Source organism: Numida meleagris, chromosome Z (assembly GCF_002078875.1).
Source record: "Numida meleagris isolate 19003 breed g44 Domestic line chromosome Z, NumMel1.0, whole genome shotgun sequence".
Taxonomy (NCBI): domain Eukaryota; kingdom Metazoa; phylum Chordata; class Aves; order Galliformes; family Numididae; genus Numida; species Numida meleagris.
In genome coordinates, this window is record NC_034438.1 from 27,083,347 (window position 1) to 27,099,656 (window position 16,310).

General features: G+C 44.1%; 1 protein-coding gene across 1 annotated transcript; it reads left to right on the forward strand.

The window, feature by feature from the left end:
- KCNV2 (potassium voltage-gated channel modifier subfamily V member 2) lies at positions 2,393-13,209 on the forward strand. The gene is made up of 2 exons (XM_021380651.1): positions 2,393-8,752; positions 12,931-13,209. The coding sequence occupies exons 1-2, from the start codon at positions 7,313-7,315 to the stop codon at positions 13,207-13,209; spliced, it is 1,719 nt and encodes a 572-aa protein (XP_021236326.1). The 5' UTR covers positions 2,393-7,312.

The following is a 16,310-nucleotide window of genomic DNA, read 5'->3' on the forward strand; positions in this document are numbered from 1 at the left end:
TCTGAGCTTTGCAGCTTACTACATAGGTTTCAAACAGAGGTGCTGACAACTTAGGCAAATCACTCTGTTTGCTACACTGTCAAGATTAGCTGTTATCACTTAGCCATGGTTGGCTTGTTTCTTCCAAATCTCTGCTGTTTCTGAATAAGCTGGGAAACAGCTGTATTTCTCATCCTCCTATTTTCTACCTCAGACCACACCGTGCTATCTTGTTCTGGGAAGATTTTCCCTTCCTTCCCTCCTTCATCCTAGCTCAGCACTAAGCTATCCTCACATATTTTGAACCCTCCTTGAGCTGTAAGGAAGCATCCACATCTCACCACTCATGCCACTTGCTTGCACTGGCAGCAGGCAGTGTCTCACCAACACCTGGCTTTTTTTTTCTGTCTTCCTGAAGCCACTCCTGATTTTGATGGTGTTATAGTGAATCACCTTTCTCCACTGCTTTTTATTCTTCTAGGGAACTTGCAGAGGTGAAATGTAAGAGCTTTTTAAACTATCCAGGTCCTTTATTTCTGCAGTCTCTTGTTGCGAATCTATCTATACCAGGCTAACATGCTACCTGCAGTTGTTGATGTAGTTGTGGGATATTATTCAGCCCTGTATTCAGTATGACTCTTTGTAGAAACAAAAGAGGAGTGAAATCACAGTGAAAAATAAGAAGTCCCAAGAATCTCTTTTCTGTCCTCTGAATGTTTTCCTGCACTTTGATGTTAATGTAATGCATGAATTACTACACTGCCATGGGGGGACGAAAAAAAACTTTAGTTCTTCAAAAGCATCATGCATGGTCATAGGCTGATGTAAACTGCTGCAGTACCATGGAAATACCAAATGCTTGCCTGAGACAAGCAACACATAGTATGTAGGAAACCAAGTACAGGCAAGCAGGAGAGGAGCAGGATGAGGCACTTTCATTCAGCAGAACTGGGGCCCATGGTTTTGGTGCAATGAGGAACCATGTGGACTTTTGCATAAAGTTGTAGCAGAAACCCTTTGGGGATGCTGCCCATGGGAGGAAGGTAGTGGGGAGCACTGCAGCATGGCCCTTATGGAGGTTTCTGCCTCTAAAAAGCTGCAAAGAACAAGGAAGACAAACATCAGCCTTTAATGAATATGTGGGGAAACTCAGCTAACTACATAAGATTTTGTTTTTCCTTCACCTGCAGATCTGTTGAAGGAATCCTGTTGCCCAAAATGGCAAGATCAGCAAGTTCCTGCAGAATAAATATTTGCTAATACAGTCTTCCATACAAATCTGGCAACGACCTAATAATCCTCTTTTGTACAGAGGTTTTAGAACACATGGCAACTCCCATTTTGCATAAAACATCATGTAATGAACCTGTCATTATGTCTTCATCCAAAAAGTTGCTAAATAGGGATTCCTGACCTGCTTTTAAAACAGCAGAATGCAGTGCATTTTCTAAAATAACCAATCTTCAGGATGATTTTCTAGATACACTGTCTGATGGAGGCAGTGATTAGGTTTAAGTGGCACTGGGTGCTCTGTCACCTTCAGAACACTTCTGCAGTTCAGCAGCTCTCCCTGTATCTTTCTTTTGCTGGGCTTTGGGTGAGGGAGCAGAAGGGAGGCACTGATGTTCTGCCAGAAGTCAAAACCAAAGGAAGATTTTCAAAGGTATATTCATTATCTCTTAGGAGATGGTATCAGTAAAAGGACTTTTCTCTGTCTCCTTCTGCTCTCCAAACAGTGGAGAGAAAGACAATTTCTGAGAACACCGAAGAAAAAGAAGTTTTGGGCATTGCATTGCTTGGAGCAGAGGAACGCAGAAAGTTTAACCTGTAAATCAAGCCAGTGCTGTGCAGTGTGTGGAGAGAGCAGAACAGAAGATAATGCTAATAACCCGTTAAAACTGCTCAACCTTATTTTCATTAAATGCCTGACAAGCTCACTCTATTAAAGTGATTTACAAATGGTACACAGTTGTGATAAGAACAGCAATCTTGTTGACAGATTTTCACACATATGCATAAATATATGCGTGTACAAACAAACACATGCACAAAATCTGGCTAAAATCCAAGCAGCAAAAGCTTTCTCTGCCCCTGAATTGATGTGTTCTTCGGTATGCAACATTGTAGATATGGTTTCATTACAAAACTCTGCTAGTGTTATGCAATTACCTCCTGGAATGCGAAGTCAGCGCGGATAGATGTATCTCAGCAAAATCTCTTCTTCCACTGAAAAGTTGTTTAATTTCATCAAAAAGTCCCAGGAGTAGCTTGCTTGTTTTTAACCAGTCTTTCCTGTCTGTAAAGAAATGCTAATGATTTTGCAGCAAAACATTTCAATGTGTACGCTAAAAGCAGAGCGCACAGTGAACTGCGCACAGACAGAGCACATTGCACTCTCATAACTGACCTGAGAGGTGGGCTCTCCAGCACTCTGCGGACAGGAGTGTCTCTGAGGTAAGTGGCTGAGTCAGGACTGAAGACTGCCAGTGCCAAGGACTGCTGTGTAGCATGGGGACAGACTGGGCATGGAGAGTATGATGCAGGTACATCATGGGCAGAGAAGGAAGCAAGGGCCAGCCCTGGAACGAAACACCAGGTGAACAGAGGCAGTCCAGCCGCAGTCCCAGACTGGCAGGGAGAGATCTGATATAGATATGCATGACACAAACAAAATTTTACAGTGGCACAACCTTAGACAATCCTCTATAGGTTATGGACTTAAAAATGTGGGTTCAGAAAATCACCACAAGTCTTGTGGTATGGCCTCCTCCTCTCCTCAAAGACAGTGCTCAAGCTCAGGTGTGAATCTGGGCATGCTTGTCATGAGGAGGAGGTACATCTTCATCCCCCACAGACCCAGCAGATCCCAGGATGTTCTTTCAGATTTCGGATGCAGCCTGAGACCTGCATGAAAGGGAAATGCAGGTGCAAAGCAGCAAGCAGAGGTTCAGAAGATAAGTGAGCTGTGCTAGTGTACTATCACTTGGAGATCACTTGGAGTGCTGGGAGAGGAAAGGCTCAGGAAGGGCTGTCTTGCTGAAAGAACGAAGAAGAAACTAAGAAGAAAGCTACTGGAATGGGCATATTTTTGAAGGAAGGAACTTGGAGAAGCCTGTCCGAATTCTTGAAAAATACTTCTAGACCCAAGTTTCACATTAAGCCCTTTCCAAGTCTGCATGGTCCTCTTGCATGCAAAGTGCATGAATTGACATTTTTCCAGTTGCTAGCTGGTTTCAGTAAATTCTACATAATGGATCAGCATTTCTGCTGATGCTGTGTGAGAGCACATAAATCAGAGGGAATGGCTGTCCAGAGGCCGTGGCACATGTATATATCGTATCACACTATAACTGAAGCCAGCACAACTCACCACTGGCCCATCTCTAGGGATCACTGTGCTGCCTTCAATGGCTGTGTAGTGACTGCCCTTCCCCATTGCACACTTTCATCTACAGTTTCCTCTTCGTGGCATTACACTGTAAAGGCCTAACACTGAGAAAACACCAAGCCTACCTATTGCACAGCCCATAGCCCAACACCCACGTGGAGGTATGTGAGTGTCATGGTGCAGTCTCTGCTTCCACAGTATCTCCAACTTCCCTGCATACATCTGATATTAATTCCCACACAGTGAGTACAATTTGTTCTTGTTGCTGCTGTTGTCCACTTTTTAAAATTTGTGTTCACTGCAGGGCTGGTACCAACTGCCCAAATATGAAGAGACATTAATTTTTATGAATGAGCCACTACAGGCGACAGTGAGCAGCGGAAAGCCTGGCAATATGCAATACAAAAAATAGCAGCTGATCCCTTTACTGCTGGTTTACTAATTTGCTCCTCGGCATCCCACTTGCAAACAAATAAGGTAGCCAAGGGAAAAAACGAAGGGGGAAAAATGTCCTAACTAATCACTTAACTTCCATAGGCTGAATGTCTAGCACCTCAGAATCAAGTCTGAAAAAACAAAGTAAAGAATATAATGCTGGGCATTGGTGCAGACTGGGGATGAGTGACTGTGAAACTTTATTTTACCAGTTTTGTCCATCTGGGCAAGTTCAAGCAGAGATTGTTGGGTGTCTGAGAGTTTCTTTCCAAGAATATCTAGGTTAGAGTCCTTAGCCTACTAGTGGCCTTCCTTGTTCTCCTAGTAGTAATGCCACAAAGCGCTGACATCTGACAGCCATCAGTTCCACCTGCTAAAAGCTGATGCTTCTGGAGTACAGTATGAGAAACGATCTTCTGAGTAGCGAGCAATGAGGCTTACCGGTCCCAGAACTGGGACCAGGCAGTCTGGCAAAAAGCAAAACAAAATCTTACAGCAAAGGCTGGGAAAAGCAATATTAATATACTCTCACCTGAATCTTAATTAAGAAATATTCAAGAATTTTTGGTAGTGAAATGACAGCATTTCTGACTAGTGTTATTCTCAGGTCTGAAGTAATTTGCTAAGGATAAAGAAACAGCATTGAAATGTTCATTAATTTGTATTAAGACTGCTAACAAAGGACTAACCATGGCATGTTTTAATGTTCAAAGCAAATTGCAGAGCAGATGAGAGTCTGTAATAAGGCACTGACATTCCTAATTAATATGAGCATTACATTTTTTTGCATCAAGGAAGAGAATGGGCAGTGGAGAAGAATTCATGAAGCAAAACATCTCTGAGCACACTTGAATATGAATTACTGCCTTAAACAGTGCAACCTGAAGAAGCCTTGGTCTATTCAGTGTGATCCACTGATCCATCAGGGTTCAGCCTGAGAACAGATGTACTGCAAAAATTCTCAGTTATAATGTCTTTCTGCTCATCAGGACCAAGAAAACATTAAAGCTACAACCAGGAGGTAGGGAAAAGGGGGGAAAAGTAGAGGATAAGTCTCATGGTAAATGTGATTGTTTCACATAGGATGCCACCAAGACAAAATTATTGGGGCTTGCAGGAAAATACTTGAGGTTAACAACACAACAGCAGGAGAACAGCAAGGGAAAAATACTGCCGCAGGTGGGCTGGGATAGAATGTCCTGGCAGCTTGTGAGAAAGGGTCGGGAGCTGTGAGAGAAGACAGGCTAAAGGACTGTAGATGGAATGCCCTTAGCAACACACAGGTTCAGGCACTGTGCAACACTTGCTTTTACAGATGGCAAACTATGTGTATGCATCACTTCCAAGGCACAGACTTTCATGGCTACAGTACCACTAAGGATATTAATGAGGTAAGATACGGCAGAAGTAACATTTTCTGCTTTACAGCTGACAAAAATCAGAACCTGAAGTAGCACTTGCTCGATAACCGTGCATCATTTTTCTAGTTATATCAATCAAATTAAGAAGCCTCACAACTTTTGCTCTGTGTTTTTTTTCCAACAGCATCACTTTGCACTGTATGTAAGGCCTCAAGCTGGGGCAGAACTCAGCCACATCAGTCTGGAACAGCTTCTTGGAGCACCTGCTGCCCATGTCTGAGAAATCTCAGAATTGCTGCAGCTGGTCCATTTCCAAATCACAGGTTTCTCCCAGGGCCTGAAGATGAGCATCCAAATATGTTCTGGTTATGTCTGTCCCAGGTGCACATGCAGAAGGTTCATGCTGTTGGCTGCAGTCTGACCATAGCAGCACTTTGGGCCACACCACAATGCTGGTGCAGCCCAGGCCTACCTACCTTTTTGACAAGCACTCATCAGCATGGGAAACGCAGCCTGAATTAACTGCTGATAGGCCCCTTACTGACAGGAAAGCCAGGCTTGGTGAAGCTGTGATACTGAGCAGAAAGGAATACAAAGGTAACATGGCCAAAGATGAAAGAAAAAATGTAACAGAAAGCTTGGATGCTACTCCATGAGACTAAGAGCCTTCTGTGTTGTAGGGACTGCTTTTGCATTGAGATACTTGGGAAAAGGCATATATGTTTGAGGAGCAGGGGCTGAAAACAGGATACCTCACTTCATCCTTGGTGCCTCAGGGTAGTTTTCAACTTGTGTCAATGTTTTAATAAAGCTGCTCTTGCAGGATTGCTCGGATGGTGAACACGCTCACTCCAATAGATCAAGATTTCAAACGAGAATTTCTCCTGAGCGAGAAGCAATAAGAACAAAACTGGGCTTTCAGGTGCTCCAGGCATTCACTGCAGCCTTCTGTACCAGTGAGGGTGCTGCCAAAGCTAGCAGTTTTGTAGTACCTTCTCCTGTACTGCACCAGCCTGGATACACAAAGACTAACAAGCTGGTATTAAGACAATGTACCTCAGGGGCTAAGACACAGATTCACTCTGTGTATCCTCTGCTTTAGAGGAGCACTAGCTCAGCTGAATTGCTTCCAGCATCACGGGAACCAACCTGGCTTTCAGGATGCTCATTGTTACTGGAGATGCTTGAGTCAGTTCAGCCAGGGCTGAGGTTGAAGCTTCCACCAAAAAAAAGAGAAAGCATGGCTACTGCCCTGCTAGGTATTTCACGTAGGCTTTCTGCTACTAAACATGCCCTGCAAGAGACAGAATGGCTTTACACCCTGCTCTGTTTTGCAGCAACTCAAGAAGAGTTTGAAGCAGCATGCTAGAAACTCATTCACATGCCCTCCTTCACATAAGCTGTATCCAGAGGGGCATGAAACACGCTCTCAGGGTACAGCCTAAGGCTCAGACAGATTGCAGCTTTCCTTAGCCCACATCCAGATAGTCTGCAGATATGCTAATCAAGGATGAAAAGGGTTTATATTTATTTTCTCACCCTTGGAAAACATTTTAAGACCTGTAATAATAAATTCCCACACAATATCTGCATTTGAATTACTTGTTATTTTCATTAAGGAGAACCAAGACCTCCATATACTCATGTAGATGAATGAAGAGAGTAGCGTTCCCTCTCTCTCTTCTCTCTGCTCCTCAGATATTTTCATTTTCAGATTATTCTTAAACCCTATAATCTTGAATTAGGGAAATGCATGTTTTTTATTATCAATAGAATTTTAGGATTTTTTTTTACCATGCTGATTTTTCATAGGTTTATGGATCCATAATCATTCACGTCACAGCCTGAGGGAGATGAGGCTGAAACAGGATAATAGCCCTTAAATCCTCTTCTCTAAGCACTCAAATCTTCCCTGTCAGCAAGATTAAAACGGTCAACAGCAGTCTTCATGTGTCTATACCCCACAGTGAGCTTTCACAGCAACTGGAGTGGTAACTGGCAAGAGGAAAAATGCAGAACTGCTGCTGTACTTGATACCAGCAAAGAGAGAAGAAAGCGGGACTCTCTGTCCTATTTGTGCCAGAAAGGACTGGCGCTAATTTCTCAACCAGGTGAATGAAAATAAGGGAGAAGAGCAAGGAGAAATATTATGTTGCAGTTTAACATGAGGAGACAGTTTCCTTTCCTTAAACATAAAGGAAGAGAGAGGGAAGTACCAAATGTCCTCACGCAGCCCAACACGGGGAAGGATAATGAAGGTGTGTGTTTAAACAAGCAGAGTGGTTTTTCTGGTACTGCTTCACTGAGCTCCCAGCCCTTGCTGCTCCTTGGACCGGAGGGAAACTACAACTATTACGTGGATGATGAAGATGAGGAAGAGGAAGAGAAAGACCAAGGAAAATGGCCAACAGGGGATCCATTTGAGGGAGAAAACAAGCTCTCATCATCCATTCCTTTCTCCCCAGCCTTTTCCTCTAGGGCCCTGGCCAGGCCTTCCACTTCATCCGTGCTGAACATCAACGTTGGTGGCCAAAGCTACCGCCTCACCTACCAGGCAGTGGCCACCTATCCCAAGACCCGCCTGGGCCGCCTGGCCACTTCCACCGACCGTCGCTGCCAGCTGGGCCTGTGTGATGACTATGCTGCCCAGGTGGATGAGTATTTCTTTGACCGTGACCCAGCTGTCTTTCAGCTGGTGTACAACTTCTATGCCTCAGGGGTGCTGCGTGTGCGGGATGAGCTGTGCCCACGCAGCTTCTTGGAGGAGCTGAGCTACTGGGGTGTGCGGCTCAAATACACACCCCGTTGCTGCCGCATCTGCTTTGAGGAGCGTCGTGACGAGCTGAGCGAGCAGCTGAAGGTCCAGCGTGAGCTGCGCTCCCAGGCAGAGGCGCAGGAGAATGAGCAGCTCTTCCACCACATGCGCTACTACGGGCCCCAGCGCTGGCGTCTCTGGAATCTCATGGAGAAGCCCTTCTCCTCTGTCACTGCCAAGGTGATGGCAGTGGCCTCCAGCTTCTTTGTTCTCATCTCCGTGGTGGCCCTGGCTCTCAATACAGTGGAAGAGATGCAGCAGGTAGACAAGAGGAGTGGAGAGAGTCGGCCTGTCCTGGAGCACATTGAGACCCTGTGCATTGTGTTCTTCACGCTGGAGTACTTGCTGCGCTTGGTCTCCACCCCAGATCTGCGTCGTTTTGCCAGCAGCGCCCTCAATGCTGTAGACCTCATTGCCATACTGCCCCTCTACCTGCAGCTGTTGCTTGAATGCTTCACTGATGACGACCAGCCCCGAGGTCGGGGCTCTCAGCATGAGTACGATATTGAGAAGGTGGGACGGGTAGGCAAAGTGGGACAAGTGCTTCGCATCATGCGCCTCATGCGCATCTTCCGCATCCTCAAGCTGGCCCGCCACTCCACAGGGTTGCGTGCCTTTGGCTTTACCTTGCGCCAGTGCTACCAGCAGGTGGGCTGCCTTTTGCTCTTCATTGCCATGGGCATCTTCGCCTTCTCTGCCATGGTCTACACAGTGGAGCATGATGTCTCCAGTACCAACTTCACCAGCATCCCCCATGCTTGGTGGTGGGCTGCCGTAAGTAAATGCAACTTGCCTTGTTGGATAGCCAGAGATCTTCCCCTCTCTTCCTCTTCCCTCTCCTCCCTTCTCCCTACCCTTCCCTCCCCTCCCATGCCAGAGATGCTGTCAGCCTTGAAAACAGAAGACCCAGATCAGTGAACATCTGCTCTAAATTCTGAGCTTACAGGACATATGCACTCACTCCCACACACACATGCATGCACTCATTCACCTCTGTTGTACCACAGAATGGCTTGGGTTGAAAAGGACCTCAAAGATCATCGAGTCTCAACCCCCCTGCAAAGTGCAGGGTCGCCAACCACTAGACCAGGCTGCCCAGAGCCACGTCCAGTCTGGCCTTGAATACCTCCAGGGACGGGGCATCCACAACCTCCTTGGGCAACCTGTTCCAGTGTGTCACCACCCTCTCGGTGAAAAACTTCCTCCTAATATCTAACCTAAATCTCCCCTGTCTCAGCTTAAAACCATTGCCCCTTGTCCTATCGCTATCCACCCTCACAAACAATCGATCCCCCTCCTGTTTATATGCTCCCTTCAAGTATTGGAAGGCCACAATGAGGTCTCCCCGGTTGTAAGCTTTAATCAAGACTTAATCAGGCTGTTGGTGTTGAAATTCCCAGCTGATCAAACACAGGCAGTACTTGCCTTTTAAAGAAGTCAGCAAAATAACAAAGAAAAGCATTTTTTCCACTAAATTCCATTGTCAATGTTACAAAAATAAACAAACCAAACAGTCCATAACAGTCTAGCTGGTTGCAGGCTGACATGAAACTTTAATTCTTGATGTTTCTGAAGACCTACTGTGATCCATCATGTAACTGAAAGAGGTTAGAGACATGGTTTTTGTTTTTCATGATACTCTGGACAGTCACACTTGCAAAGTCCAAACCATCCCAGAGTTCCAGCCATTAAAATTCATTAGGACCAACAGTTGTTGCATTCTGCCCCTTAAGTGGCACTTCCATGATACTTTTCTACATGTAGACACATTGGTGGTTATTTAATATGTGCCAGATTTGCAGAGAAATAAATACAAAATAAGCAGAATGGATCAGGGAGCTGAGATAAACTGCCTTCTACATCTAGATCACTGGTCTGCATCTCACAGCAGTCAGTAGTGACAACCGGTTAATAGCTGGTTAGTGTCATTTTGAATATTTTTTGCAGCCTCTGACAGAAAGAGTGTGATTTTAGCCCCTCCCAAAACAGTTGGGGTGGGGGTAACTGACTGAATTTCTGCTGACAAGCCTCAGAAAGAAAGGCAGAATGACGTCATTCCTAGAGTCTGCCACTGGAGTGATGTGCATCTGAGCACATCACCTTGAGTTCTGAACTATTGCTGACCTGTAATACACTGTGTTATGTGAAGAGATGTTTTTAAGGCAGTGTTTTCCAGGCTGGTAGGATCACATCTTGTGGGAGCATGAAGTTATAGCCAGGAACACAGAACTGTGAGAGCTTAAAGCCCTCTCCCTCGCTTAAATACCTCCTGGCTCTGGCAGAAAGATTCAGCTTCCCAAACTCACCTCAGAAGTGCTTGCAATCAAGGACAGCCATGCATTTACTTATAACAGTTTAACCATATTTTCTCAGAATACTGGACAATTAAAATGATAGTTGTATCCTTCAAGATGAGCTGCAAATACAAAAGAAACACCTGTGCATTTATCAGGACTAACAAACAAGGAAGGCTGGGAGAAGGAGCCATAGGCTGTGAGTAAATGCTTAGCAGATAATCTTCATGCTCAGGTATGGCAGTTTCTCAATGATCATCTATCTATACAGCAATGTTTTGGCAGGGAAAAGGGCATGGGGAGATAGCAAAAAAATCCCTCTCTGTAACACAGCCAGCACTGTAAAAAAAAAAACTGGAAAACAACGGCTCTGTTACGCCATAGCAGCTGTGCATGTCTACAGCAGCCTGAATCAAGTCAGAGGGGAGCTGGCTGTGTCTTGGCTTCCCACTGCTCTACAGCTTGTTTTAGCCCATTGCCATCTGCAGGGTTTCTATATTTCATCTCACAGCAACTGATCCTGGCCTGCATAATCCACATTTATGGCAGGGCTCTGGGGCACCCCTAGCCCCACCTGTGTAGCTGACTACATCCCCATTGCTTCCCAGGGAAGGAAGCCCAGGCAAAAGGATTTGAAAGTAGTCAGGAGACTTCCTCATCCTGGATGAGCAGCATGGCACAGGGCACACAGGACAGCAATACCACCCTATCCGAGAACATTTCTCCTGGGCAGCATCTGGGGAGACCATGGCCAATAGTTCTGCTTCAGCAGTGGCTGATGAAATGTGGAGGTTTCCCATATGTTTGCAGTGATTTTCTGAACATGCAGGATACACACAAAAAGCATTAGAGATCGCACCTGCAAGCTGGTAACACCACAATTATTTAGGTACTGCACTGAAACCCATATAATAATGACTACTTAAGAAATGCCTGTTTAGCAGAGCAAGTGTCTCCAAAAGAGATGCTGTAGCCTGCACATTGAAATTCTACAGCATAAAACATTTTTTAAGCCCATTCATTCATTAAGAGTAAAAACTGAGATATCCAGATCACTTAAACTTCATCAAAATCTAACAGCGTCTGCAGTCTGACCCACAGGAGAGGACAAGTATTCCTCCCAAACAGCCACAGCAATTAGAAGACTGTGCCAGTGGAACAGAACCTTATGATAGGATAATGGTTTTGTCCTGGCTGGTAGAGATAAACATCTTGCCTTCATCTCAGTATTTATTTTTGGAGATATTTATCCTGTATTATCATTCAAATCCAGTGACTTAATTTCCATTAAACCAAATGACTAATCCTTTTCATTCTGCAGGAAGCACAAGGTGCAGCCTACAAATACGCTTATCCAGTGCAGTCTCATGAACCCTAATGCTTACTTCATTTGAAATAACATTTTATTTAGCATGTTAGAAGATGGCAGGCTGCACTGCATGACCATCTAAAGACTTATTTCAGAGGTAAAGCCACAAGGGCATTGCAGTGAAACTCCTATTTCCTGTGGTATACTTCTACAGAAGTTTTATATTACCATTTTGCAGATACATACATTCTCTTTAGACGCTGCGAGGAAGATTAGATGAAGTTCATTGGCTGAAAAATATCTCTTGAATGGGAATAAGACAAGGAAGTGCCACACTGCAGAAGCCTGCAGGTTTTACCTGACAAAGAAGTTATTTTTACTAAATATAAACATTACAAAAGTTCAAGATGTGTAGAGTGGAAGAGTAAAACTTAGGAGCTATTTCAAGTTGGCTGCTTGGTAGTACATCATCCTTTATATAACATCCTCATAAACAAACATCCAGGAACTTCAAAAACAAAGTTTTACAAATTTTACTTCAGTACTTGATACATACTGGGCCCATATATATCCAAGCTTCTTCGTACATATGTAATCTAAAAAGAGAAAACCTTGAAGGCTCAGAAAAAAATACAAAAATACCTCTATGAAGCACATGTGAAAGGAAAATTCATAGATTCATATAGAGATATTAAATACCACAACTCCCACAGAAAAGAAATACTTTCAACAACTTCTAAAACTTCTTCAAAGGGGTGAATTTAGGAGAAGTTTCCCTCATACCCACCAGCTGAAACAAACAGGAACAGTCCCTACTGAAGGTATGCACATACCACACTTCTTTAACCTCTGACATAAAGAGGATCAGGCAGATTAAACAATTTATCACTATAAATATATACATATTGTAAGTGTGCACCGCCTGCAAAGACTTCTAGGCAATTGAGTAAGACCTTTACTTTTTTCCACAGCTCCTTGTAGTTACGTAATCATTCAAGGCCTCAATCAATCATACCATTACATACACGCTTCATTCTCCTGGGTCCCTTCTTCCAGTAGTGCTAACACTATAGAAATACACTTCAAAAATATACATTTTCATGTGTTTTTCACTGTACATAATACATATATACATATGATAATCGAAATTAATACTCAAAATATAACATACACAGTAAGTCCCAAAATACTGGCTTTGACAAGCATGCCAGATTTAGACACAGAGGACATCTGTTCCCACCAACTTCAGATCTGCCCCTGCTCCCTGCACGTATCTAGAGAGATGCTGAGGAGATAACTGCCTGTATGCCTCCTCCCTCTTAATAAGCTGAATGCTGGTTTGCCCATAGGTCAGCATCTCCACCGTGGGATATGGAGACATGTGTCCAGAAACTCACCTTGGCCGCCTGTTTGCGTTCCTGTGCATTGCTTTCGGGATAATCCTGAATGGCATGCCCATCTCCATCCTCTACAACAAGTTCTCAGACTATTACAGCAAGCTGAAAGCCTACGAGTACACTGCTCTCAAGAAAGAGAGGGGGAAGGTGGACTTCACACGGAGAGCCATGAAGAAAATCTCCGAATGCTGTGGAGAAGGTGGAGCTCGCTCTTTGCCACAGCACGGGTAGGAGCAGTGCTGTGGATGTGAGGCTGAAACCAGGAAGCTGGAGGAAAAGAAGAGAAATGAATCAGCCAAGCTAACTAGAGAAGAACTGAAAAGGCTAAAAGTAACAAAAAGTAGGCAGTGAAATATGCTTGGAAGGGAGCTGTTTTTGAAAGAAAAAAAGGCTCAGATTATAACAACATATTTTTTTTATTGGCAATGTTAGGTTCATGAGCTCATGTGCTCATGAGATATCTAAATGATTTTCTTCAGACATACCACCCAGAAATTCTGAATTAGACCGACATGAAGATGTGACCCCTGCGACTGCCCAGACTCATGCTAAAAACAAATGACCAGATCAAAGGGAAAAACAAAACACTGCAATTAAGGGTTGGCCACTTCTCTGCTGCCAGGGCAGTCTTAAAAATTAAACTTACAGAATACTCACTATATTGACTGCATTGCTGAAATCGGTTTTGCATCAGCTTTCAAAATAAGGAAAGTAGCCTATGATGCTTTCCTGAATATTAGCAGCACCTGCACTCCTTAAGCTCTCAGTTTCCACTTGTGCTGACAGATATGCTTCAGTGTCCCAACTGTATTTTCCAAATGTAGCACTGCAAGTAACTCCTATTTTCACATCTAGGTGAGCAACATGCTGGTTTTACTATTTCCCCTTCCACCACCTCTGCAATCATCTTCCATTATGTCAAGAATTAGTGGAGATATCTGGAGTATGGGCTGATAAATGTCATCAGCTTTGAAAAAGCTTCCAAACCAAAAGCTTCTGTAGGTGTAGGATTAAGTGATAAACTTTATTTTACAGCATCTAATGTATCTGTTTATTGAATTGCTAAAATAATAATGGGCCTGTCAGAGGACATAAATGGTAGAGATACATTCTGGAAAAAAAAACCTCAAATGAAATGTGTAATAGATAATATCTCATAAAGACTTTTCATGCAAAGGATCTTAGCAGCACTTAACTGTAGCCAAATTTAGATATCATTTAAAGACAAGGTACAGACAGCCACTATAAGGACACGCATGTGACACCTTGGTTCACCTCCAGGGGTTCCACATTTCCTGTGAGTACGGAGCCTTCTCACATGGCTGGACTTCTGCACGTGTCAGAAATTCATCCCAAGGACTACATAACAAATAGCAACAAGAACAAATACTGAACAGAATCAGCATTTCACGCATTAGGTGGTTGCATATTGGGAATATTCTTTCTACATAAGAGCAGCCCTAGCATTTAAAAATCAGGAATCTGAACAACATCTGAAAGTTATTTAACTGATACTCGGATCCACATAGAGTAAAACACAGTAATAAAAAGAAGCAACGGAAATGACTGCTGCTCAGCACCACAGCACTCTTGCTGTGAAACAGCCTGACAGCAGAGGTGCATTTTAGTACTTCTGAATGTCCACGCTGTCCCTGTGCTGCCCTGCTGAATGTAAATGACCATATTCAAAGCTCAGTCATGTTGGAGACAATGGTGTTTGAAGCTTACTCCTGGGATAGCTGAGGGTAAAAAAGTTCATTAATTTTGCCACGTCCATGCACAGTGTGTCAAGCGTGGGGGCATTTTTCCTTCCAGTGGGGAGAAGGTAATTAGTAACCAAGTTGTTCTCCCCATTCTCTACTTCCAGACAAAGGTATCGTAAGCCCATCTGTCATTTTGTTCTGTAGGAGTGGCAGTCAGTGCACTGTGCACTGATCAGCTGTTAAAAGCAAAACCGTGACTTCAAGGCACAGCTGAGCCCCGTGAGTTGAATGCAGTAGATGTTGTTGTTGTGGACTGCACACAATCCAGCAGATGCAGTCCTGGCACTCACTGAGAAAAGCTGCTTTACTTTGGCTCTAAGGTGGCATGAATTTGCATCATCCTTCTGCAAGCAACACCAGAACCAGGAGCATCCTGAAACCAAAGGAAGTCACTCTCTCAGACCCCCACTGCAGTTCAGTGAGGTGGTGGCAGGTAAAAAAAAAAAGAGAGAAAGAACAACTGTGCTTCATTCACAATACGCAGCTTGGTCCATTAGGTTACATCCATTCAGTTAGATCCACTAAAAGACTTTAATGTTGGTGACCACCCAACATGCCAAGACATAGAACATCTTAATTTCTCCATCTGAAGAAGCTGATGCTTGCATGTGCCATGCAGATGAGATGTTCATGCTTGAACATGCAGCTCAGCAGCTTCTTGCCACATAGAGAAATCCATAACATGAGCACCTCCTCTGCTGAGGTTGGTCTTCCTCAAGGCCTCGGGCCCCACATGGACTACCAGCCTCATTTTCCACCCACCTGCCTCACATGCAGGACACGTTCAAGTAAACAAGTACTGGAATAGACCTTCCGGACAAAACGTGGGCAGGAGAAATGGGACAGTTCTCTCTTCTCAAGAGTTAGAATTGAATGTCTTCAATAAGTGCTTTCTTACCAGTTCAGCAAGATTTTTACATGCACATCCCATACTGCTGCTCTAACTGTTCAAATACAGCTTGGAGGGTCTCTCCCACCTCATTAGCTGAAGCTGTTCCACTGTGTACTGAGGCAGTAGTGACCCACTGGGTGACAGAGAAGGAAAGACTGTACAGCTTAAGGTTAGTGTTTCAGCAGGCAGAAAGGTGTGTGTCACAGGCTTTGATTCAAAAAAGAGCCATGAAAGCACTCCTACTAAGCAGCAGAATGTTCGCAAAAACTCTTCTCTGACATAAGGAATCTTTGGACAAAGGATACAGTCTGTTGGTCCTCAAGAGCCAGTCAGTCCCCACACGTGGCAGCTGCATGAAGGCAGGACTCACAGTGCCCTGTGAGCTAATGGTTACAGCCTAAAACACTTTCAGACATGGAGGAGGCTAATTTCTTATCCTTCAGAAGACAATGCTGCCAAATCTCACCTGACTACTCTGAATACTAAGGCCACCCTACACCTAACACCCACAGCACACTCTTCTTCCCCAGTACACTTTCCCCACTCCTCTCTCCAAAACCCAATTCCATCTTGCTGATGGCAGCTCTGGTGCCTTTGTGATTTCTCCCTCAACTCATTTAAAATACAAATGTGACTGTCTAGGGGAGGGTTAGAATTTTGACTGATTTTGTAATAAT